Raw genomic sequence first — 27,041 nt, 5'->3', positions numbered from 1 at the left:
GATTCTCCTGTCTCAGCCTCCTCAGTAGCTAGGGTTACAGGCATGCACCACCATGCCCAGCTAATTTTTGTATTTTTAATAGAGATGAGGTTTCTCCATGTTGGCCAGGCTAGTCTCGATCTCCTGACCTCAAACCTTACATGATCCACCCGCCTCGGCCTCCCGAAGTGCTGGGATTATAGGTTGGAGCCACCACACCCAGCCACAACTATTTAGTTCTTTACAAGAAATTTTGTAAGAAAATAAGATTTGCTCTTTCAAATTTGTGTTAGTTTAAGTATTTTCCATGTAGAATGGAAAGTGATAGAATATTCAGAGAGCATTTATACAACATGAATTTTAAAAACCATTTAGATATATGACAGCTTAGTGAGCTAAACTGAGGCTGGAAATGTTTAAAAATGTAAAAATTATAATGTATAAAAATTGTGAATATAATACATGGAGCATTTAAAGTAAGATGAGGAATTATTTAACCTATATTGCTGGAATAATTGGTTAATTATTTAGGAAAAATAAACTTAGAGTTCTACCATAGTTTCTATACAAAAATAAATTACAAGAGAATTATTTAAATTTAAAAAATAAAACTATAATAGAAGTTGAAGAAATGGGGAAATGTGTATGTATATATTTAGGAAAAGTTTTCTGAGCAACAAAACATAAGAGATCAATTTGCAATTTTAGGTCTATAAAGTTAAAGCATAATTAAAATGAAGTGCAAATAAAAAACTGGGGTCAAAAATATTTATAGCGTATGATGGACAAGGGGTTAATACCATTCAGATATTAAAAAAGATCACAAACCAATTAGAAAAAAAAAGACTATCACATCGACTTAAAAAATTAAAAGGTAAATTATAAAAGAAAACAGCCAATAAATATAAAAAACGTTTAGCTGTACTATTGATCAAAGATAAGAAGTAAACAAAAATACACCAGTTACAGAGTTTTGAGAATATAGTAACATTGAGATGCTAATAGGTTTATAGTTGTGTGCCTCTCTGGAAAACAATTTTTAAATAGGTATATGTATCCTTTTATCATTACTAAATTTACATATAGGATGAATAATAGTATTTACTATTATAGGGCTTTAGGGAAGATTAGATGCGTGTATAAGATTACTGTTATTATTTCAAATTTACAGTTAAAGAAACAGGCCCAGTAAGGTTATGTGACTTGTTCAGGGCTGATAAGTTCTGTAAGAAAGCATAAATTGAAACAATTTCTTTCTGTCTGCAAGGATTATGGCTGACTTTTTACTATTTTTTGGTCTGTATTTTCAAAATTTTTGGCACTGAACTTCAAAAACAGTGTTTTTTATAATGAGAAATGAACAGAGACACTGAAATATTGCATCCTTTTTAATGGTTGTTACTCATTAAAGGACATATCATTTATCTACAGATTTTTTCTCTTGATGCATAAAAATAAGATGGATAACTTTTAAACTTTAGTGTGTTTAGAGTGTATATTCTCACCAAGTAGATATTATTTTCAGTTAATTGAACTTTAATCATAATTGTATATGGGACATTCATGTCCACATAACATAAAAAATAAAATTAATCAAATATAATCTTAATATGAAAATTTTAAAGTTATACATCTCCATCTTGTAATTGTGTTTTTATTTGCAGATGGAGAACATCATTGCAACAGTAAGAGATTCTAACCTCAAGCTGACACTTGCTTTCGGAATAGGAATGCATCATGCTGGACTACATGAGAGGGACCGAAAAACAGTGGAGGAACTATTTGTAAACTGCAAAGTTCAGGTACTTTTTTTCCTCCAATGAACACGTATTTAAATGTAACTTAAAAGTTATATTTTACTTAAATATAAGATATTTTATTTTGCTTTTTAGGTTCTTATTGCTACAAGCACATTAGCCTGGGGTGTAAACTTTCCAGCTCATTTAGTAATTATTAAGGGAACAGAATACTATGACGGAAAAACAAGACGTTATGTGGATTTTCCCATTACAGGTAATTTTCTTAAATTCACAGAAATACATGAAGCTCTATTTTGCCCTTAGTAAATTTGAATTTGAATAAGTAATAATTTGAGTTTCCACAAATTAAACTTTTGAGAATTGGTCACATTTAAACAGATGATAAGCATTTATACACTTTTTCTTTCCAGTTAAAATATTATACAAAATACTGCTGCTGTATTTACTTTTACTTACACAAAAGTAGGAAAATAATAAGTGGCTTAAAGTACTTATTATCAAGCAACCAAAGTTGGTTTCAAATTTATAAATAGATAAAAGTACTTCTTAGGAGCTATTAGTGAAGTTCCTTAGTAAGTTATGACTAAGTATTACTATGCTTAATTTTAAATGTGTTTCACTAGAAATGATACCGCCATGGGATTTCCAGAACCAAAGTTTTTGTTGCTGTAACTTATGCATGAAGACTCTATTAAGATGCTTTAAAACATGATAAAAGCATTTTCAGTGAGTTTGAAAAGGGAAATAAACTCAATGTATATTTCCACTAAATGAATACATGTAAAAATACATGTAAAAAAAAAAAAATACATTTCTAAATCACTAGTTACCTCAGAGATTTATGTAGGCTAAAAGGAAGAAATGTTATACCGGGGTGCAGGGATGACAAGGCCTAAATTGGTTCATCATTCATGGGGAAAATAACCAAATGACTCTGCTGAAAAGATTTTTGTATATATGTTTTATTTTTTACTTATTTAATTAAAATAATACCTATTAAACAACATTTTAAAGCATTCCACTAAAGGGAATTTTCATCTTTAAATCTATAAATGTTAAGAAAGACCCTTTCAAGGACTCAGTTTTTCATCACAGTTACGTAACTTGCTTATTTAATTATCAATTTTCTGAGTGAATTATATTAGTTTAGGGAACTCAGTATAGTAGTAGCCATCAACATAGCAAACATATTATCAAAATAATCTATTTCTTTTGTTATTTGGTTGATTATAGAAGCCTGCCATAATCAGTAAATATACATTGTGCTATGTGCCACATTGTAGAATATCTCTTTGTTCTCTCTTTTAAAGATGTCCTCCAGATGATGGGGCGTGCTGGGAGGCCGCAGTTTGATGACCAAGGCAAAGCTGTAATTCTAGTTCATGACATAAAGAAAGACTTTTATAAAAAATTTCTTTATGAACCTTTCCCAGTAGAATCAAGGTAAATCTTATTTAAATTAGTTTAAATGGATTTATTTCATCACAAGTTAGTGTTTTTCTGGTTATATTTTATTATATAAAAATCAGTAAAACGGATAGCTTAAAAGAATTTAATATAATGTGAAACAATATAATTATCACTTTATGACAATATTCAATTATAATTTAAATGTTAAAAAGAACTTTTTAAAATCAGCAGTATAGTACAGTGTTCAGTCACATTGGCTATGAAACCAGATGACCTGGGTGAAAATCTGAGCTCTACCATTTACTTGCTTGATCTTGAACAAGTTAGTTGACTCCTCATTGCCTTATTGTACCTATTATAAAATGGAGATGGTAGCAAGACCAACTATCTCATAGAGTATTAATAATGATCAAATGCATAGTGCTTAGAATAGTATCTATCACATAATAAACCTTTAATAAAGTATTAGTTTGGTGAGAGTTTTCATAGTACAGTTGTACAGTTAATAAATAAATATCCAAAATAAGGGAGCATATAATTAATGATTTAGGCTGCTGGCTTATTTGAGAATCATCCTGTACCTCTTTTGGGACCCAGTAACCACTACCCCTTTCACAAAGTGTTCTCGTGTATTGTCAGCTGAAAATAACCTTTCTTCCCTAAGATTTATGTATTTTTCGCTTATAAACACTTAACTACTTTCTACCTTTTATCATAGTCCTTTTCTATATATTGGATCTCCTTTACCATATTCTAACTGCATTGAAGACAAAACATCTGATTCATCCTATGTATAGTTATTGGTTCTTTTTAATTTTTTATAAGTGCAAATAATGTTGATTTTAAAAACTTAGAAAGTCAGCCAGGCACAGTGGCTTTCACCTGTAATCCTAGCACTTAGGAAGGCTGAGGCAGAATTGCTTGAAGCCAGGAGTTTGAGACCAGCCTGGATAACATAGATAGATCCTGTTTCTACAAAAAAGTAAAAATAAAAAAATTAACCAGGCATGGTGGTTCATATATGTGGTCCTGAGGCGGCAGGAGGACTGCTTGAACCCGGGAGTTTGAGGTACGGTGTGCTGCAACGCCACTGCACTCTAATTTGAGCAACAGGGTGATACCCTATCTGCAGAGAAACAAAAGAAAAAGAAAAAAATTAGCAGTCTAAGTACTGATCTCAAGAATTTAGAAAAAAAATAACGAATTGAACTCAAAGAAAGAAAAAGGTAAAGATAAAAGTAAGAATTATTAAACTGAAAATAAACATAACTAGAGAAAAATCAACAACACCAAAAGTTGGTTCTTTTAGAAGGATGAATAAAATTGATAAATTTTTTAGTGTAAGTATAAGGAATGGAAAAATACCACAGACTGGAATAGTAATAGGATATTAACAACATAATGCAAATAATATTTAAAATTTACATCAAATAGTAAAATTTCTTTTAAAAATCTAAGTAGTTTTTCATCTATCAAAGCACTTGAATCTGAAATTTAAAGCAACCATCAGAGAATACTATAAATACCTCTATGCAAATCAACTAGAAAATCTAGAAGAAATGGATAATTTCCTGGACACTTACACTCTCCCAAGACTAAACCAGGAAGAATTTGAATCCCTGAATAGATCAATAGCAGGCTCTGAAATCGAGGCAACAATTAATAGCCTACCCACCAAAAAAAGTCCAGGACCAGATGGATTCACAGCTGAATTCTACCAGAGGTACAAGGAGGAGCTGTTACCATTCCTTCTGAAACTATTCCAATCAATAGAAAAAGAGGGAATCCTCCCTAACTCATTTTATGAGGCCAACATCATCCTGATACCAAAGCCTGGCAGAGACACAACAAAAAAGAATTTTAGACCAATATCCCTGATGAACATCGATGCAAAAATTCTCAATAAAATACTGGCAAACCGGATTCAGCAGCACATCAAAAAGCTTATCCACCATGATCAAGTGGGCTTCATCCCTGGGATGCAAGGCTGGTTCAACATTCGCAAATCAATAAACGTAATCCAGCATATAAACAGAACCAAAGACAAGAACCACATGATTATCTCAATAGATGCAGAAAAGGCTTTTGACAAAATTCAACAGCCCTTCATGCTAAAAACGCTCAATAAATTCGGTATTGATGGAACGTACCTCAAAATAATAAGAGCTATTTATGACAAACCCACAGCTAATATCATACTGAATGGGCAAAAACTGGAAAAATTCCCTTTGAAAAGTGGCACAAGACAGGGATGCCCTCTCTCACCACTCCTATTCAACATAGTGTTGGAAGTTCTGGCTAGGGCAATCAGGCAAGAGAAAGAAATCAAGGGTATCCAGTTAGGAAAAGAAGAAGTCAAATTGTCCCTGTTTGCAGATGACATGATTGTATATTTAGAAAACCCCATCATCTCAGCCCAAAATCTCCTTAAGCTGATAAACAACTTCAGCAAAGTCTCAGGATACAAAATTAATGTGCAAAAATCACAAGCATTCTTATACACCAGTAACAGACAAGCAGAGAGCCAAATCAGGAATGAACTTCCATTCACAATTGCTTCAAAGAGAATAAAATACCTAGGAATCCAGCTTACAAGGGATGTAAAGGACCTCTTCAAGGAGAACTACAAACCACTGCTCAGTGAAATCAAAGAGGACACAAACAAATGGAAGAACATACCATGCTCATGGATAGGAAGAATCAATATCGTGAAAATGGCCATACTACCCAAGGTTATTTATAGATTCAATGCCATCCCCATCAAGCTACCAATGACTTTCTTCACAGAATTGGAAAAAACTGCTTTAAAGTTCATATGGAACCAAAAAAGAGCCCGCATTGCCAAGACAATCCTAAGTCAAAAGGACAAAGCTGGAGGCGTCACGCTACCTGACTTCAAACTATACTACAAGGCTACAGTAACCAAAACAGCATGGTACTGGTACCAAAACAGAGATATAGACCAATGGAACAGAACAGAGTCCTCAGAAATAATACCACACATCTACAGCCATCTGATCTTTGACAAACCTGAGAGAAACAAGAAATGGGGAAAGGATTCCCTATTTAATAAATGGTGCTGGGAAAATTGGCTAGCCATAAGTAGAAAGCTGAAACTGGATCCTTTCCTTACCCCTTATACGAAGATTAATTCAAGATGGATTAGAGACTTAAATGTTAGACCTAATACCATAAAAACCCTAGAAGAAAATCTAGGTAGTACCATTCAGGACATAGGCATGGGCAAGGACTTCATGTCTAAAACACCAAAAGCAACGGCAGCAAAAGCCAAAATTGACACATGGGATCTAATTAAACTAAAGAGCTTTTGCACAGCAAAAGAAACTACCATCAGAGTGAACAGGCAACCTACAGAATGGGAGAAAATTTTTGCAACCTACTCATCTGACAAAGGGCTAATATCCAGAATCTACAAAGAACTCAAACAAATTTACAAGAAAGAAACAAACAACCCCATCCAAAAGTGGGCAAAGGATATGAACAGACATTTCTCAAAAGAAGACATTCATACAGCCAACAGACACATGAAAAAATGCTCATCATCACTCGCCATCAGAGAAATGCAAATCAAAACCACAATGAGATACCATCTCACACCAGTTAGAATGGCAATCATTAAGAAGTCAGGAAACAACAGGTGTTGGAGAGGATGTGGAGAAATAGGAACACTTTTACACTGTTGGTGGGATTGTAAACTAGTTCAACCATTATGGAAAAGAGTATGACAATTCCTCAAGGATCTAGAACTAGATGTACCATATGACCCAGCCATCCCACTACTGGGTATATACCCAAAGGATTATAAATTATTCTACTACAAAGACACATGCACACGTATGTTTATTGCGGCACTATTCACAATAGCAAAGACTTGGAATCAACCCAAATGTCCATCTGTGACAGACTGGATTAAGAAAATGTGGCACATATACACCATGGAATACTATGCAGCCATCAAAAAGGATGAGTTTGCGTCCTTTGTAGGGACATGGATGCAGCTGGAAACCATCATTCTTAGCAAACTATCACAAGAACAGAAAACCAAATACCTCATGTTCTCACTCATAGGTGGGAACTGAACAATGAGATCACTTAGACTCGGGAAGGGGAACATCACACACTGGGGCCTATCATGGGGTGGGGGGAGGAGGGAGGGATTGCATCGGGGAGTTATACATGATATAAATGATGAATTGATGGGTGCTGATGAGTTGATGGGTGCAGCACAGCAACATGGCATAAGTATATATATGTAACAAACCTGCACGTTATGCACATGTACCCTAGAACTTAAAGTATAATAAAAAAAAAAAAAAAAAAGAAAGAAGTCTTCTGACCCAGAAGCTTCAATGGTGAATTCTTCATAACATATAAGGGTGGTAGCCGGGCGCGGTGGCTCAAGCCTGTAATCCCAGCACTTTGGGAGGCCGAGACGGGCGGATCACGAGGTCAGGAGATCGAGACCATCCTGGCGAACATGGTGAAACCCCGTCTCTACTAAAAAATACAAAAAACTAGCCGGTCGAGGTGGTGGGCGCTTGTAGTCCCAGCTACTCGGGAGGCTGAGGCAGGAGAATGGCGGGAACCCGGGAGGCGGAGCTTGCAGTGAGCTGAGATCCGGCCACTGCACTCCAGCCTGGGTGACAGAGCGAGACTCCGTCTCAAAAAAAAAAAAAATTTAAGGGTGAAATAGCATCAATCGTACACAATCGCCTCCTAGTCTTAGAAAAGAGAAGAATACTTGCAGCTTGTTTTATGAGACCAGAACAACTTGGATACCAAAACCTGATAAGAAATTTGCGAGAAGGGAATGTAACAAACGTCTCGCGTTAATATAGATGTAGAAATCCTAAACAGACAATAGTTAATAAAATCAATATATTATACTACATGCAGTTTATTCTATAAATGCAAAGATGATTATTTGAAAAATAAGTGAATATAATTCACCATATGAACAAAAATGAGAAACATTATATAATCATTTCATAGATGTAAAAAAATTGATGAAATTCCATACCTATTTATAATAAAACTGTTAGCAAGCAGGAGTGTAAGGGAATGTTCTCTAATCTGATAAAGAATATCTACAAAAAATCTATAGCATCATAATTTATAAGAAGATACTGAAAGCTTTCCCTTTGAGACAGGGAATGATGTAGGGATTTTGCTTTCACTTCTTCCAGTAAGCATTGAGCCACAGGCCCAAACCACTGCAGTAAGGTAACAGAAATAAATGGAAGTCCAAATATTCATTTGAGAAGAAAGTGACTAGAAAAGCACAACAGGAGGGTTTCTGGGACACTTTCAATGCTTGATGTTGATGTTGATTACACAACTGTGTTCAAATTGTAAGAATTAATTGTGTTGTACCTATATAATTTATGCAATTTTATCTGTGTATACGTCAGTAAAAAGTTAACTAATTTTTTTTGTTTTGTACCTTGATATGACCATTATTATTTTATGTATTACGTAGTATTTCATAGTCTATTCATTTCTCTATTAATGTACTCTTAGAGAATTTCCAGTTTTCTCCTCTTGTGTATAACATTGCAGTAAAAGATTTTCTTTCCTATTCTCACATGTAAATGTTTCTCTAGCAGATCATAATGAAAAAGTGAAATTGCTGGTTCATAGTGATTGTTCAGATAGATATTACAAATTTGATCTCAAAATTGACTGTACCAGTTTATAGTCTGCAACTGGTGACCTGAGAGTAACATAGCAACTTTTTAAAATTCAGCTTATTGTAACCATTTTCTCATGTCTTTTGCAAAAACTATTTTTAATACCTGCATATTTTTCCATGAATTATATTTTTACTTAGCTTTGCTTCCTTTTTTATATTTAACATAAGAAACTAAGCTGAACATTTTGTTATACCAGTCTTTCAACACATCTGATTATCTTTGTATACTCTACAACACTTAATATATAATGTCTTATTTGACTAGGGACTTTAAGATTTACAAATTAATGGAGAGAATATATTTGCTCACTCTTCTGTTCTAAATAGCATCTCTTTCGTGTCAACTCTCCTTTAATCTGCCTCAGTACTTATTTCATACTTACTCCATGCCCTGTACCTGTGCTCTTCCTTCCTCTGCAAGATATCCCTTCTGTTGCCTGCTCTTACTCTACCTCTCATGGCTGTCATCATCTCCTGAAAGTCAGTAGCTTTCTTTTTGTCAGCTTGTATTCATTTTACATCTAGCAATTTATTTTCCAAAAATGATTGGTAGTGATAAGTGCCATTTATTGAGTACATACCATGTGACAGGCACTAGTGATTGCTTTGAACAAATTACTACTACTGTTAACTTAATCTGGAAAAATATTATTATAGTACTTCTGTGACATTCTCTCTAGCCCACTTTTTATTCACATTTAAATGAAAATTATAAAATAATTTTTTAAAAGAAAATGAGAACACATATATGTACTGGTGAATAATATGGGTTCACCTGAGTTCATGATACTAAGTGATTTATAGACTCATGATTAAAGTACATTGAAACCAAATTCCCACTAAATAATTTGGAATGAATTATTTATAAAGTATACAAAATTATATACTAAATTTTAAGTTATATAAAACACATTTGTTTTTATCTTAGAACATAAAATCTGAATCTTCACTATGTGAGATAAATTTAAGTGTTTTCAGTTTAATGCTCTTATATGTCTCCCATGTCTTGTTCACTATATAGTTTATTAGGAGTGCTGTCTGACCACTTAAATGCAGAGATTGCTGGTGGTACAATTACATCTAAGCAAGATGCATTGGATTATATCACCTGGACTTACTTTTTCCGGCGTCTTCTCATGAATCCCAGGTAAGTGCAAGGGCAGTTATATACCTTTCTGTTTTGCCCTGAAATAAGGTATATTTGAAAGTAATAAACTCCAAATTAAGATAAATACAAAAAAGGCAGAACTTTGGAGATTCTAGGCATATAAATTTGTCTAAAGAATCAGATGATATCTGTGGTATCACAGTATATTAAAGTATAAATAATTATATGCATTTGTTACTAAACCTATTTTAATTACCTTAAGCCGTCCTGAGGAGTTTGCTCTGTAGTTGAGACATGAGATAACTGAAGTCATTAAGAAATGTGCTAAATTACATGACAGTGACTGACTTAGATGCAGTTGGAATTCAGAAAAGAGTGAGGCTTGTGAAATTGTAGGTGGAAAAAAATTTGTGGGGCATTTATAAGTGTTAATAAGAAGATTGCAAGAGAAAATAAAATCGCGGCATGGTAGAGTGTCACTCCAGACAATATGTTAGATCTTCATTCAGCACTTATTGTTTTTCAGATGGTAAACTAAACACTGAGATGTAAAAATGAGTACACGACTCCCTGTTTTTTTTTTTTTTTTTTTTTTTTTTTTTTTTCTTTTTTTTTTTCTTTTTTTATTTTTTATTATACTTTAAGTTCTAGGGTACATGTGCATAACGTTTATATCATGTATAACTCCCCAATGCAATCCCTCCCTCCTCCCCCCTCCCCATGATAGGCCCCAGTGTGTGATGTTCCCCTTCCCGAGTCCAAGTGATCTCATTGTTCAGTTCCCACCTATGAGTGAGAACATGCGGTGTTTGGTTTTCTCTTCTTGTGATAGTTTGCTAAGAATGATGGTTTCCAGCTGCATCCATGTCCCTACAAAGGACGCAAACTCATCCTTTTTGATGGCTGCATAGTATTCCATGGTGTATATGTGCCACATTTTCTTAATCCAGTCTGTCACAGATGGACATTTGGGTTGATTCCAAGTCTTTGCTATTGTGAATAGTGCCGCAATAAACATACGTGTGCATGTGTCTTTGTAGTAGAGTAATTTATAATCCTTTGGGTATATGCCCAGTAGTGGGATGGCTGGGTCATATGGTACATCTAGTTCTAGATCCTTGAGGAATCGCCATACTGTTTTCCATAATGGTTGAACTAGTTTACAATCCCACCAACAGTGTAAAAGTGTTCCTATTTCTCCACATCCTCTCCAACATCTATTGTTTCCTGACTTCTTAATGATTGCCATTCTAACTGGTGTGAGATGGTATCTCATTGTGGTTTTGATTTGCATTTCTCTGATGGCGAGTGATGACGAGCATTTTTTCATGTGTCTGTTGGCTGTATGGATGTCTTCTTTTGAGAAATGTCTGTTCATATCCTTTGCCCACTTTTTGATGGGGTTGTTTGTTTTTTTCTTGTATATTTGTTTGAGTTCTTTGTAGATTCTGGATATTAGCCCTTTGTCAGATGAGTAGGTTGCAAAAATTTTCTCCCATTCTGTAGGTTGCCTGTTCACTCTGATGGTAGTTTCTTTTGCTGTGCAAAAGCTCTTTAGTTTAATGAGATCCCATTTGTCAATTTTGGCTTTTGCTGCCGTTGCTTTTGGTGTTTTAGACATGAAGTCCTTGCCCATGCCTATGTCCTGAATGGTACTACCTAGATTTTCTTCTAGGGTTTTTACGACTCCCTGTTTTTTAAGGATTGATCTTTAGTGTGGGAAAAACATATAGAAGTCCTTTCAATGAAAATTATAAATCCTCTAATAGAATGATATTTAAGCCTATGAGAGTGACAGCTTCACAGAAAAGGTGACACTTCATCCAAATCTTGAATCAGGAACAGGAATAGAAAAGGCAGAAGGCACTTGAGGCAGAATTAAATTATGTGGGCAAAAATCCTCTGGGCTTGAAAGAGTCATAAGCGTTTAGAGAATATGAAAAAGTTTAATGTAGCCAGAATCTAAGGAGAAAGGAGACAAGATTGTCTTGACTAGAAAGTGGGCCAAGAACCAGAGGCTACAAGGCCCTTATGCTGTGCTAAGGAGTTTGCATCTGATCCTAGAGGCTATGGTGAGCCTTTTTAAACATGGATTCACATTACCAAATTAGGTTTTGTTTTGTTTAATATTTATTGCACTATGGTAGGAAGTGAACTGGGATGGAAAGACCATTACAGCAGGAAGACTAGTTAGGAAGCTACTGAATAATAGAGAAAAGATAATGAGGACCTTAGATATAGAGTGAATGGAGGAAGGGTCAATTTTAAGGGATGTCCCAGATGTAAGTAAAAGAAAATATTAAACCATTGTAAAGTCTTAGAGAAGTCATAATGAAAATGTTCTTACTAAATCTTACCTACTAATACCTTAAGAAGTTTCTTTTCAGCCAACATTTTCACTTACTTAGATAGGAGTTTGAGAATATGGTGACATTTCACCCAATTCCCTCCACTGTTAGGGTGTCTGGGTTAGGTACTAAATATTATTTGAGAACATAGCTGCAAAATTAGTGAAATAGCCATCCAGAACTGCACATTTACCACAGCAAACAAACACATTACAGGATTAGAATTGTGGAATAGACTTTACATTTATTCTAGCCCAATCTTCTTGTTTGATATTGAAGATATGGAAGCTGGAAGCTTAAAGTCACTTGTTCTAGGTCCCACTACTATTTCTTGATAAAGCCAGATCTTACGAAGTCAGGTTTTCTGACTCATAATCTACAACTCTGTGTATATGTGTGTGTGTGTGTGTGTAGATGGGGGTTGGCATGTAACTGTAGATATATTTATCATTTCTATCACATAAGAATCAAGGCATTTAGTGTGACAGAAAGAGCTTTGGGCTTGGAATCAACACGCTGATTCTTGTTTCCTCACTGTCCTTTACTAATGGTGTGAGTCTGAGTCATTTTACCTCTCTGAGATAGACGTTCTTCATCTGGAAAGTAACAAATAACCTCCCTCCCTCACTGGGTCATATTGAGAATTACGTAAATGAATTAAAGCCATTCTAATTCTGTATTAATTATAAAGAATATAAGGTTGATTTTGAGCTGTTCTTCTGAGCTCCCTGTTAGTTGCTTTACTGATCTATACCATCCTAAAGAGTCTCGTTTAGAGACTAAGAACCTAGTCATTTTAGTCAGTTTGTCTAATTAGCACACAGAGACATAATTCTCTGAGGCCAATTTAGTACTTTAGCAAATTGTAGTTCCTTACTGAATCCACAGATACATTGCCCTTTGTGTGTAGATCTCCTTCTTAAATTTTTTTTAATTGTTGAACTTTCTATTTTAAATTGCAAAAAAAAAAAAAACAAAAATAGTACAAAGCTGTATACCTTTCAACTAGCTTCCCCATGTTAACATCTTACATGACATGTATAATTATCAAAATCAGGAAATTAACATTTATACAATACTATGGGCTTTATTCAGATTACACCAATTGTTCCACTAATGTCCCTTTTCTGTACAAGATCCAGTTTAATACCCTGAGTATCCTGTCTAGTTCACTCTAGTGTGTGATATTTCCTCAGTCTTCTTTGTCTGTCATAACCTTGACATTTTTGAAGAGAACTGGCCAATTGTTTTGTAGAATGCCCTTCAATTTGGCTTCTGCTGGTTTCCTCTTCACTAAATTCAATTATGTCTATTTAGCAAGAATATTACAGAAATGATATTGTATTCTTCTCAGGACATAATATTAAAAGGTTCTTCTCTGCCAGTCCTATCTATATTTAAAATATCACCTTGTATGTGAAAGACCCTAAAATATGTGGCTATAATCTGCTCTCTATCAAGTTATAATTTTATTTCTCCAGCCTTCTGAATATTGCCACATAGCCTTCCTACCATCATTTCACTTTAACATGTCCAGAACTGAATTAATCATATTACTCTCAAAACCTTTCTCTACTCTAACTTTCTTACTTTTGTTAATATTATCACTGCATCTGTTTACCTTGACTTAAAACCCCAAATTTACTTTTTTGATCTTCCCTCTCCTTTGATTTCATAGTTCTGTAATTGCTTAACCTGCTTTTAGTCTTTCAATTTTGCCTACTTTGTAAACTGTCAGATAGTATCGATCAGAAATTAAATGTATTATATAGGGGTTGGGAACTAGATAAGGTTTAGTTAGTAGACATAGAATGCAGTAAATCTTTAAATTAAGATAATGAGTAGGAAACTGTCCAGTGTTTACATTTTTTTCAACCATGAGAGTGAGATGAGCCAGGAGCACAGTTGGAGACACGGGTCAGAATAGGGGTCCCACACACAGGGAGCTGGGTATGTATGACTCCCTGTTGCTCTGGTTACAAACTGCCTTCTATTTTATAATATTATGGTGAGAAAATTCACATGAAACTGTAATAAACAGTAGTAATGAAAGACAGAACAGGAAGTTTGGGGACACTTATCATAGTAGACAAAAGATGAAATCTCAAGAGGTTCATAAATTACAGAAATTATAGTGAGCCTCTGATCCAGAGAACTTCTTGGATATTAGCAGTTTAGGATGTCTCCTGCTCACACATGGTTGTAGTCAGTGTAGTCCATGTAAATAAATGAGTATTCTTTAATTCACACCTCTTTATATATAGGAAATTTGGGGGCTGAAAGTCAGAAGGGTAAATTATCTTCATGCATTGACTAAGAACTCTTATTAGTTGTGGCAGCTGCTTTCCCTCTCATCTTGCTGCCCCAAAAAGAGGGTTGAGTATCTCCCCTGCACCATCCAAGGGGCTAGTGTAGATAAAAGGAGATATTAACCCACACCATCTACATAAGAGGTTCCTCTCACTTTTGTGCTTTTGCTGTCACTCTTCTTTCCTGCAGTACCCTCCTTAGCCCTTACAGCTAGCCAAGTCTTAACAGTCTTAAAAGTCCAGTCAATATTGATAAATGTAGCTTCTATTGATTTTCAAAAGTAACAGCTTATCCACTCTTGACCATTCATATTTCATATGCTAGTTCCTTCAGTAGCCGCCTATACATATGTTGAGTTACCTGTCTGGGCTGTCATTATTATTCTGAAGTAGAATCCTATGCCCAAGCTGTTGCCATGTAAGTTCATAAATGTAGAATAGATACAGCAATAATTTGTTTTTCAGAAAAAGCTATGATTAGCAACTATTAGTTTCTATTGGAAGGTAGTAGCAACATAAGTAATGACTTCTAGCCTCAAAAATCATAAAATTTACTTAAAATTATAAAGTATAAGCATTTAAAAATGAATTTTTTTATTTCTTAATTCTGTAAACATTAATGAGTACCTACTATGTTCCAGGTATCACTCTAGCCACTTTGAATATGTATTAGTAAACTAAACAAAAACTTTTGCTGTCCTGGCACCCATGTTCTTTTAACAGAGACAGTAGATTTTAATATTATTAAAAGATAATAGATGTTTAGAAGGAAAACAGGATAAGGAAGAGTGGGAGAGCCAGAAGATGGCCTGGGGGTAGATGGGAGATTACAATACTGTATTAAAAAGAAAGTCAGGGTGGGCCTCATTAAGGGTGCTGATATTTCAGCCAAAACTTGAAAGAGGTAAGAAAGTCGGCCACTTTCTAGGAAATAACATTTCAGACCAAGGGAACAAGAGAGATTCTAAGGCTAGCGTGCCTGGTGTATTCAAGGAACAACAAGGAAAAGATGTGGCTGAAGTAGAATAAGTGCAAGCAGGAAAATAACAGGAGATGAGGTTGGGGATGTGGAGGGCCAGTGTTGATACAGGGCATGCATGGGTGGTCTTAGAAACTATGGTGAGGATTTTGACTTTCATTCTGAATGAAACAGGAACCATTGCAGAGTTTTGAGCAGGGGACAGACGGGATCTACTTATGCTGTAAGTCAGGTCAACTATAATAATAACTGTTGTAAATGATTTAAACTTCCCTATTGTAAAAGAGAAATTATCAGATTCATTCAAACGTGATTGATATAGAAAAGCTGAAAATTCAGGATTGACAGAAGATGTAAAGGAGAAAAAGAGAAAACAGCAGCTGCAAAATTAAAATCATACAAAACCAAATTCGAGGCAAAAAAATACAAAGGACAGAGAAGAATGGATCATATTGGTAACAAACACAATCACTAGAAAGTTATGGTAGTTTACATATTTTTAGAGAACTAAAAATAACATCAGATATATAAAGCAAAAACAGAAATTCAGTTAAAATTATCGCCCAACTAAATTAGTCATGTTAGGAGACTTTAACACATCAAAAAGATAAGTATTTCATTTAAAAAGAGGATTTAAATAATAATACCCTTGAATTTGTATCTATAGTATCTTTGTACATATGCCCCTAACAAAATATCATTACTTGCAAACACTAATGGATGATTTGTTTTGAAAAATTTACCATGAAGTAGACCACAAAGAACATCTCAACATAGAGATCATAAGGCTACATTCTCATTGTGTAATATAATAAAACCAGAAATAAAAATAAAAGGGCTGGCAAAAATACTTAACTGCTTGGGATTACAAAACTTCTATTCTAGTAAAAGATGAAATCAAAACAAAAGGTTTAGACCACAGCTATACAAAAATAAAAATGTAATGTAATCAAACAATGAATTTAAACCAACGCACAATTCTAAGGAATATTTACATCTTTACAGACCTAATAACAAATGTGAATGCTTAAAAATAAAATAACCAAGCATTTATCTTAAGAAACTAGATGCAGAACAATAGCAAAACATAAATATAGGCAAGAAGTTTATAAAAATGAAAATTGGAATTAATAAGGTTGTAAACAACTCTGCATTGATAGTATTTATTGGGTGTCTACTATATTTGAAATGCTGTTTCAAGAGCTTAACTCATTTAGTACTGTTATGATCCCCATTTTATAAATAAAGGAAGCACAGGGAGATTAAGCAACTTGTTGCAGTAGCACAGCTCCCAAGTGACAGAGGCAACACTAGGATTCCATCCCATTCTGCATCACTGTGCTCATTGTCGGGTCCATATTCCCTGTCCACTTCTCTTTTCAGTGCTATGCTGAGCAATGGGTTCTTTATGGAAACTCTGCCATACTTATTCAAATGGCCCTTTTTTATTTGATGCCCCCAAAAAACAAATTGTCAGTTTTAATATCTAAATCTTCACATCTAGATAAAAATGGGAAAATGTGCCTAAGTAAATTTTAACAATTTATATATTTTACTTAGCTATAGTCAAGCTCTGCCACCTTCTTTTTTGATTGACTCTTTTTTTAAATAATACTGCTATAAATATTTGTGAGATTTTGTGTGAACATAAATTTTCTTTTAAGAAATTTTAACTGATAATTATATTATCGTGTACAATGTACTGTTTCAAAATATGTATATATTGTGAAATGAACAAATCAGGCTGATTAACATATTGATCACCTCACATGCTTATCATTTCTTTGTAGCAAGAACATTTTAAATCTACTCTTTTTAGTAATTTTGAATTACACAATACGTTATTATTAACAATAGTTACCATGCTGTGCAGTGCATCACCAGAACTTATTCATCCTGTCTAACCGAAACTTTATGCCCTTTGACCAGTTTCCCGTTTGCGTGCATGGCCTTCCCAACCCGCATGGCCTCTGATAACTGACATTCTACTCTGTACTTCTGTGAGTTTGACTTTTTTAGATTCTACATATAAGTGAGATCATACAGTATTTGTCTTTCCATACTACCTACCTTATTTCACTAGGCATAAGGCCCTCTAGATTCCTCCCCCTATAAACTCATCTATGTTGTGACTAATATAGAATTTCCTTCTTTTTTTAAGTATTCCATTGTGTATATATATACCATATTTTTCAAATCCATTCGAATATCCATTGATGGACACTTTATGTTGTTTCCATATTTTGGCTACTGTGAATAATGCTGCAATGAACATAGAAGTACAGACATCTCTTCAACATACTGATTTCAATTCCTTTGGGTATATACCCAGAACTGGGATTGCTGGATCATATGCTAGATCTATTTTTAGATTTTTAGGAACTTCTATACTGTTTTCCAAAGAGGCTGTGCTAATAATGTACATTCTCAGCAACAATGTACAAGGATTCCCTTTTCTCCACATTCTCTTGATTGGCCCTTGCTTGTATCTTTTTATTATTGTCTATGTTAAAATCACTTTTCCCAAAAGCTAGAAGCAAACCAAGGCACAGGAAACTGGTAAATTTTTCCCACTTATTTTTAGATATGATAAAAAATTTTTAAATGCTAAATTAATTGTCTCAGATGAAAAACTTATGTGTAGTTTTAATTTTTCCTTAATATTCCTTTTCATCCAGTACCATAAATTGAGATTTAACTTTTCTTGGGAAGGAAGAATATGTATGCATGCATGTGTGTGTAACAGAGACTGAGGTTTACTTAAAAATAGAAAAGAAAGACCATTTTTATAATATAGTCATATATAGGTAAGGAACTACGACCTCATATTCCAGCTTCCTTCAGTTAATCATACTACTATAAAGTCCTCACCACAGCACACCAAAAGTAAAACTTGTATTGACAAAGATTTCAACCACTGTTCCTGAGTTGGTCACTATATGTCTATTTATATTCTTGTTTGTGTATATTATGTATATATGCAAATATATATGCATATAAAGATAATTACGTTAATAGATATAGGCACGCACACACACATATGTATGTATAACATAGACACACATTAACTTGTTCAAATGAATATAAACACATGTACTGGTGCTTTCATAAAATAAAATATATTCCAAATTGAGTTCTGGATTCAATTTGTATGTTCAGTTTTATTCTGTTTTCCCCTGAGAAAGCTTTTAAATATATCTGGGGCAAAAATGTTGTGGTAGTTTCAGCTGTTCCTGCAACCACTTTCGCTATTTGTGTCATTATTATTGCTGCATAATCTGAACATAAAAAAACATGGTGCTGTAACAAATGACTTCCCACTACTGACAGTTATAGCAGCAGCATTTCAATACTGATGAAAAATTTCCCAGCAAGATATCTGTCCAGGTTTACATAAACCAAACAGGAAATGGCTGCCACTATTCACATTAAATCCAAACCATTTGGTGTAACTTTATCTATGTTTTACATTAATATAAAACCTCTTTCATTCTCAACTGGTGAAATTTCATCAGTATTAAGATTTGAAAAAGTAACTTGAGATTTCATATGTAGTATTCTTGTTTGTCCTTTGATAAGATCTTTTAAAGGTAGTTGTTGAAAAGTTTTTTAGTTTTTGATTCTTTAAATTTTATGAACTTCGTAAATTTTTATGATAGGGAGAGGTTTGTTATGACTTTTTCCCAATGGACTGCTAATAGAAGTTAGCTTGTGTAGCCCATGTGCTAGATGCTGTCAGTATCAAACTGCCTTTGACTTTCACACCTCTCAGGGGACTAGTAATTGTTGTGTTCAAACAGCCTGTAATTGTGATCCCGCTGGCTTTCTCAGTACGCTTCTGGCTATTAGAATCATTAAACAACTCAGCACCTGTTAACAGCATTGTAAATATTCAACCCTGCTTGTGTGCAGGTTGAGTCCAATATAGAGAAATCTTACAGAGCTCAGTCTCATAAATTAGAGCTTCTGACAAGTCAATTATTGTGAAACTGGGTTTCTCTGTGAAATAAATGAAATAGCATGCTGACAAAAAGGTAGGCTGTCTGTTTATGGTAAAGAGAAGATAATGACTTGATGATTCAATGCAGTGAACATGAAACTACATTTTATCCTTTACCCATAATTAAACAGTTGTGAAATGTTTGTGTTTAAATAACCAGTAAATTACAAATTTTGTACTGTGTAAGAGTGCAATATGAAAACAGACCTTTTTACTTAGCTGTTGCATGCTTTTTCAAGTTAGTAAAGTGATTATTAAAATTAATGACATGTAATGTTTTAAGCTAAATGCTTATAATTGTTCAGGCTAGAAGTTGCATGGTAACTAAAAAAAAAATTCACCTCATAGAAATAAAGGCTATGTTATGCTACTAATAGAGATCATATATATCTGTACTGTATCCCTTATATTAACTCCGAAAATTTTATGTAACCTAAAAAACTTCATTTACATTTAAATTATTTTACAGTGTCTCACAAATTGTATATCTAATTTAGTTGTAACAATACCTTACTTTTATAAGGATTTGAAGATATTTTAAATGCCCTTAGAACCTCAGTCCAAATATTGACAAAGAATAGTATTTAGTAAAGATCAGTGAAGTTCAATTTACTTGAATTGAATTTTGTATTTCTTCTGTTATGCAAGTCAATAAGAATGTTGGTGACCACATTTAGAAAAAAAAAAAAACTGTATTAAGAATAAATAACAATGAAATGTGTATGTTTTCTGCACAAAGAAATGTGAACTTTTAGCAAGTTAGATTATGAATAATATTTTAGTGGAGTCATCATATAATTTATTGTAATCTCAGAAACATCATTTAGGTTGATTTTTTTTTTTTTTTGGCAATATACTTTAAATGTTTAAGCAATATTTACCCTGACTGTATTTTATCTGGATGAAAATCACAAATTTGTCTTTAAAAAGTCCCAATATGCTTAAATAAACAGACTTTAGAAGGGATATTAATCCATTGAAATATACTTTGTAAACATAGTAAACAAAATAAAGCAAATACAGTAAATAAAATAAGATAAATATTTAAAAGAACCTGTAATTTTTTTCAAGGTAAGTTTTTTTCATTGATAGTTTTAAGTGTTATTTGTAAATGTACCAGATTTATTCATTAAAGCATAAAATGATAAAGTTGACATCCCAGTTATATATAGGACAATGGCTTATGGTAATCAGTAACAGCATCTATTAGTTTTCTAATGACCTAGTAAATGTATAAATAAAAGTAGAATTTTAGTTTTTTTGTATTTCACAGTAATATTTTCAAAATACCGTCTTTCTGTAATGTCAGTTACATAAAGAATTGTTTGTTCCAAGATCAAGGCAGACAGATTTGACTTAAAAAAAGAATAGTTTGATTCTTACTCTACAAATCGTACTACTTAGTATCCTGGGCACATTTTTACTAGTGTTTTCAATTTAGAAATAACTTTATCAGTTATGTATTAGTCCTGACAACTAAAAATGGTATTGGAAAATTTATAGACTTAGCAAGCCAAAAGAATGTGAAATACAAAGTAAGCACTTATATTGTAGAAAGTTTGACTGATGAATTTCATTTCTTGGGAAACAATGAAAGAGAAAAAATATTTTAAAAATTTGGAATGACTTTGGATATTTGTATCTTTTATATGGCTTGAATGTCCAGAATTTTTATTTTCACCTCTAAAGCAGAAGACATTATTCTAACTAAATACTCCTCCTTAGTCATTTTCCAAAAGAAAATAAATATTTTCTAGTGGTTAATAATTTTGGTTTTTCACTTCCATATATGCTTAGTTATACATAAATTTGAACATTTTGTTTAAATTAATGACAACACTAGGTTTAGTACTTATTTATCTCTTAATTGATTAATATTGCTTTATTTTGGTCCATGCCAAGAGCTTTTCTAGAAAAAACAGTAACTTTTCGATAGATAAAATTAAAGTAACTGTTCCTTTTTAATGGGAGTTATTTTCCCAAATAAATTCCAATAGTGCCTTACTATAATAATTTTTATGTAATGGAGCCTCTCATATTTGGGTGTACCTAGCCATTTGCACTAACTTTTCTTTCTAGTGAAAATATGTCCTGACATTATTAGTCCTGCTTTGTGTATTTTTAAATTTTTTTTATAATTTACGACCCCAAGTCTCTTCCTTTGAAGAATGAAAAATATCACAAAAATTGTCATCTAGATAGTGTTCTCCATTGCTCTCAAGTTGTGGCTTTCTTTAGTCCTCTCCCATTTGAAATTGTTAGCACCCTTTTCCCAGACTATGGATATTCCCTTCCTAATCCTGTACAGATGTAAAATCATCACGATGGGGTCTTACGGATGAGAACCTGTTCTCTAAGACTACTTTCCACTGCCATTCTTTGATGTGGATGGAGAAAAGCGAGGTAGGGCATATAAATTACTCATGCTGATTAGGATACAGGGTTCACCTAGTAGGAATTAGGGAACTGCCAAGATTGTGGGTGTAGTCCCTTGCTCTTCAGGTCTATTTCCAGGCACAGATCCCTAGTGTCCCTGGGGTTTTGCCAAGAACTTCTCAGTGTTGCAGGGAGGCACAATCAGGTGAAATGTATGTCTTTAGGCTTTTTGCTTGGAAAATATACAGAGCTGGACTTACATATTTTTCCTGTATTGAGGTTGGGTTAGAATGCTTTATTTTTACCCTGCTGATGTCCCTTCTAGTCATTAGGATGACATTTATTCCCTAAGCACTAGGGGAACAATAATTGAATAAATTGCCCAAATTTAGTCATCTACCACCCAAGATTAATATTTCTGTGAGTTTTGTGAAGCTACTGAGGATAGGTTTTATAATAAAAGGGGATTGTATTTATATGTATACTGTGAAACTGAGGTGATAGTTTTAGTAGAAAATATCTTGAGGCCGGGCACGGTGGCTCAAGCCTGTAGTCCCAGCACTTTGGGAGGCCGAGACGGGCGGATCACGAGGTCAGGAGACTGAGACCATCCTGGCTAACACGGTGAAACCCCGTCTCTACTAAAAAATACAAAAAACTAGCCGGGCGAGGTGGCGGGCGCCTGTAGTCCCAGCTACTCCGGAGGCTGAGGCAGGAGAATGGCATAGACCCGGGAGGCGGAGCTTGCAGTGAGCTGAGATCCGGCCACTGCACTCTAGCCTGGGCGACAGAGCCAGACTTCCGTCTCAAAAAAAAAAAGAAAAAAGAAAAAAGAAAATATCTTGAAACAAATAATAACCTTGCTTGTTTTCTAGCTACTACAATTTGGGTGACGTGAGCCATGATTCTGTGAACAAGTTTCTGTCCCATCTGATTGAGAAATCCCTGATTGAATTGGAACTTTCCCACTGTATTGAAATTGGAGAGGTACGACTTAGTCATACGCATTCTAATTGAAAAGATTGCCCAGCTTTTTAACAAGTCTTTTGCTTCTAATACTATCACAATTTTTAACAAAATTGTTTCAAAAGCAGCTGTCTGAATTACTAATTTTATAAAGATACATACTTTCATTGTACTCTTCATTTGTTATTCTTTTGAAATAGGATAATCGCAGCATTGAACCTCTAACTTATGGCCGAATTGCTTCCTATTACTATTTGAAGCATCAAACGGTTAAAATGTTCAAGGACCGCTTGAAGCCTGAATGCAGTACTGAAGAATTGCTTTCAATTCTAAGTGTGAGTTTTTCATATATTTCATATCTTCTCTTTTAATTTAGGGCTTAAAGTTTTGCCACCTAGTTTGTCTTGAAATTTAACAGAAACCATTTATAAAGCCCTTTCCTCTGTTAAACAGGGTCACTACAAAGCAACACATGTAGACTAAGATGCCCGTAGATAAGGTGATCACATAATTTATCATCAAAATTTGGACCCTTCTGAGTGTGGAGTGAGGCCCTATTAATATTTAAGTCAGGATAGTAGATGTAAACCAGCCTGTCCTGAGCAAGGCAAGTCATCACCCTATCCTTAAATATAGTAGCCTCTTTGAATTATGATTGAAAACTTTTCTTACTGCTTTTTTGGATAGTTCCTGTTGAATACTTATCTGTGATGGTACTGAAGTTTCTTTCATAAGCATCCACACAATTAAGTTCTTAGAATTAATGTCAGTACAGCTGTTTATCCCCCATCCCCACAAACACCCTTACTAAAAAAATGACCACAGTTATATCACATGGTAAAAAACTATACTTTGTTCATTTTTCCTTTTTTTGCCAAATAGCTAAGAAATTGACATTAGAAGCATCTTGTCTACCTTTCTTTCTACATAATGTATCCTTCTGGCTTTTTTTCACTTTGTTGATTTTAAGTGTAATAATTTACCACAAATCTTTGTTAACACGTTAGTTAGGATGTTCATATATTCTGACTGTTATCTTATCCTTCAGATGTGTTGGTGCTTTTTTAAAAAGTTAAGAACAATTGGACCATTCTGTCTTTAAAGTCCTTCTGTTATAAATTCATTGATTCTATGGTATTTCACTGAGTAACTTTTTTCCTTCCTCTTCTATTGCTTTATCATTCTCAATAAGCTTGAGTATCCCATTCACAGGTTTTAAATTTCTCAGTTTTTTCCCCTCGAAGAAACTAGTTTGTAAATTTTGTGCCCAGCATAGTGCCACATACATTTTAGTGAGTTTGAAAATATTTATTAATGAATTGATGAACAGATGGAAGGATAGGTGGAACCTGTAGTAATCAGTTTTCTATTTGCTCTGTAGAAAAGAATAGAGGACTAAAGTATATGAGGCAGCTACTGAAAAATATTTTTTTTAAATTAAAAATTTATTTCTGATGGAAGAGTACAAAGTATAAAGACTTTTTTAGATCCTTAAGAATGATATTTTTATCAGCTTCTAGCCAGAGATTCAAAAAAGTAGGATTTCTCTCGGGGAGAGACTGTTAGCAAAATAATGGTTAATAAATTTGGGAATGCCTCTTAAATTAGTATCTGTTAGATTTAAGAATATAATTTATTTCGTATTTATCTAATCTCATATTTAAGCATACTTTTCTGCCTTGGAAACGTATAATAACAGCTAACACCTTTGAGCAGTTTTTACGCACTAGACATTAAGAACTTTAAATTAATAATTTAATCCTCACAACCACTCATTTGATATTAATAGCATCCCATCATTTTTCCCATTTTAAAGGTTAACCATCTTGTCCAAAGTGAGTGGTTTGCAGTGTAGCACCAGAATGTGGGCCCTGAAACTATCCTACTATACTGCCTCTCAAGTCATACACATACACACACACACACACACGCAGGCACACAGTTAGGTGGAAGGCATTGAGGTGGGAGGTATAAAGTAACAAGTTAAAAGTAGATACACGCTGTAAAGGAAGTTTGTGAGAATCATATGCCTACTACATTCTGTACCCCTGTTTACTTCACTAAAAAAGCCAAAAAAAAAAAAAAAAACCTTAAAATCCCAGGGGAATTAAACATTTGCTTTAGTCTTCTCTTTGAAAAGGCATTGATCATGAAAGGTCTGTTCCCATCCTGTCAGCAGCATGTTTCTTTCTGGCATTACACTATATGAAACCAGTTATGCTAATCTGTTGGTATATTTCTGTTATATATTTTGTTCAAATAAAGTAAGTTCTGAATTTATTTTACCTTTTACACAAAAGGTCTGTTCTCATCCTGTCAATAACTGAATAAATGGAACCATCTGAAAATATGTGTAAGGAAAGCTATATAGTGGAATATTTATATAGATATGGTATGGTCTACCCCATAAAAATTTCCACAGCAAGAATATCTTCTTCTCTCATGGTGTTTAGTCCAAGGAGCTCTCGGCTTGCACTAGATATTGTCTCAGTCTCTATTATCTCAATGAGGGTTCATTCTGAATGAAGAACCATAGGACTCACATTGACAAGAAGATATGTAGGTATCACACTGTTTTCTTAATTTCTTGCCTAGGAATTATTCTTTGTTCACTAGCAAACACTATGTGTAACTACCAGCAAAATCCTAAATAATACAGCAAGATTGTATAATTATGGTGTAATTTCCAGAAATCGTTCTTCTTAAGTTTCTTTAAATGACTTTTTTTTAAACCATGAAAAGACTACCAAATGACTCACAGAACCTCAATATCCTCCCTACTTTTGCCTCCAAAAATGCATATTAATGTCATTGTGGTTTTAAAATAAGGAAAAACTAGTAGTCAGACAGAAGCAGTAAGGAACAGGATGATAAAAGCATAAGAAGATGAGGAAAGCTGTGGGGATAACATTAGTGTTTCAAAAATCTGTTTCGATTATCATTGCTTTTGTTATCGTAATACTTAAAGTCATATCATGTTTTTGTACAATTCACTCATATAACATTCATTATTAATGCTTCCTTTTACTAAGATACATTCATTGATGTTTCTACGGTCATTTTTAATCTTTAGTTTTTAAATTTTTAGTATTTCTGATAACATTACAATTGAAATACTTCTATTTTTTTTGAGTATTACTTTGAACTTTCCATAATATTTTATTAAATTTTATTAGTGAATAAAGTTTTCTTATTTCTTAAGCTACCCATTAAATTTGTCTTTTGGTTTTCAGGATTTTGGGGTATTAATAACGTATAGAAATTAGGTTCATTAAGATTTTTCTTTTGGGTCCTCTGAATATGTTGCATTGTGATAATTGTGGGCACAAAAAATAAGCTAAAAGGTAATCATAAATTGGAAGAAAAAGAATATTAAAACATCAATTCACTCTTACCAAGCATTTCTAAATATATAAACCTATTACTTCTCTCCAATTATCATCAAAACATAGTTTCAAGTGATAGTCTCTTGATGGTATCTAGTCCTAACTGATGGTACCTTCTTTTGGACCTTTTCTTCCTTTAGAGAATATAAGTATTTATAATCTTGTACTGAGCTATATGGTTTTCTCTTTTTTAAAAAATGAGTTGGAATTCTTACCCTTTATGTGGTCATTTTGCATATTACTATTAACTTTTCTGAAATAAGAATTAGAATTTCCAGAATACAAAATCAATGTACACAAATCAGTAGAATTTCTATACACCAAAAACATTCAAACTGAAAGCCAAGTCAAGAATGCAATCCCATTCACAATAGCGACTAAAGGAATAAAATGCCTAGAAATACAACTGACCAAAGAGGTGAGAAATCTCTGTAATGAGAATTACAAAACACTGCTCAAAAACAATCAGAGTTGGCACAAACAAATGGAAAAACATTTCATATTCATAGATAGGAAGAATCAATATTGTTAAAATGGCCATACTGCCCAAAGCAATTCATACATTCAGTGCTATCTCTAACAAACTACCAATGATATTCTTCACAGAATTAGGAAAGACTATTCAAACTTTATATGGATCTAAAAAAAGAGCTTGAATAACCAAGGCAATCCTAAACAAAAGGAACCAAGCTGGAGATATCATGTTA

The 27,041-nt window shown here is 33.6% G+C and overlaps 1 protein-coding gene across 2 annotated transcripts in view; it reads left to right on the top strand.

Annotated features, from left to right (window-relative positions):
* Window positions 1-27,041, top strand: part of ASCC3 (activating signal cointegrator 1 complex subunit 3) — a 392,749-nt gene that overhangs the window by 278,264 nt on the left and 87,444 nt on the right. For both annotated transcript variants that reach the window (XM_033234693.1, XM_033234694.1), the window contains 6 exons: window positions 1,644-1,781; window positions 1,872-1,992; window positions 3,050-3,182; window positions 9,884-10,009; window positions 22,858-22,969; window positions 23,149-23,283. In XM_033234693.1, coding sequence (XP_033090584.1) covers window positions 1,644-1,781; window positions 1,872-1,992; window positions 3,050-3,182; window positions 9,884-10,009; window positions 22,858-22,969; window positions 23,149-23,283 — 765 coding nt within the window. The remainder of the gene's footprint in view (window positions 1-1,643; window positions 1,782-1,871; window positions 1,993-3,049; window positions 3,183-9,883; window positions 10,010-22,857; window positions 22,970-23,148; window positions 23,284-27,041) is intronic.

The sequence above is a fragment of the Trachypithecus francoisi genome, unplaced genomic scaffold, assembly GCF_009764315.1.
Source record: "Trachypithecus francoisi isolate TF-2019V2 unplaced genomic scaffold, Tfra_2.0 Lachesis_group15, whole genome shotgun sequence".
In the NCBI taxonomy this organism is placed as follows: Eukaryota; Metazoa; Chordata; class Mammalia; order Primates; family Cercopithecidae; genus Trachypithecus; species Trachypithecus francoisi.
The sequence above is the reverse complement of the archived record's forward strand: the minus strand, read 5'-3'. Positions and strand labels throughout refer to the sequence as shown.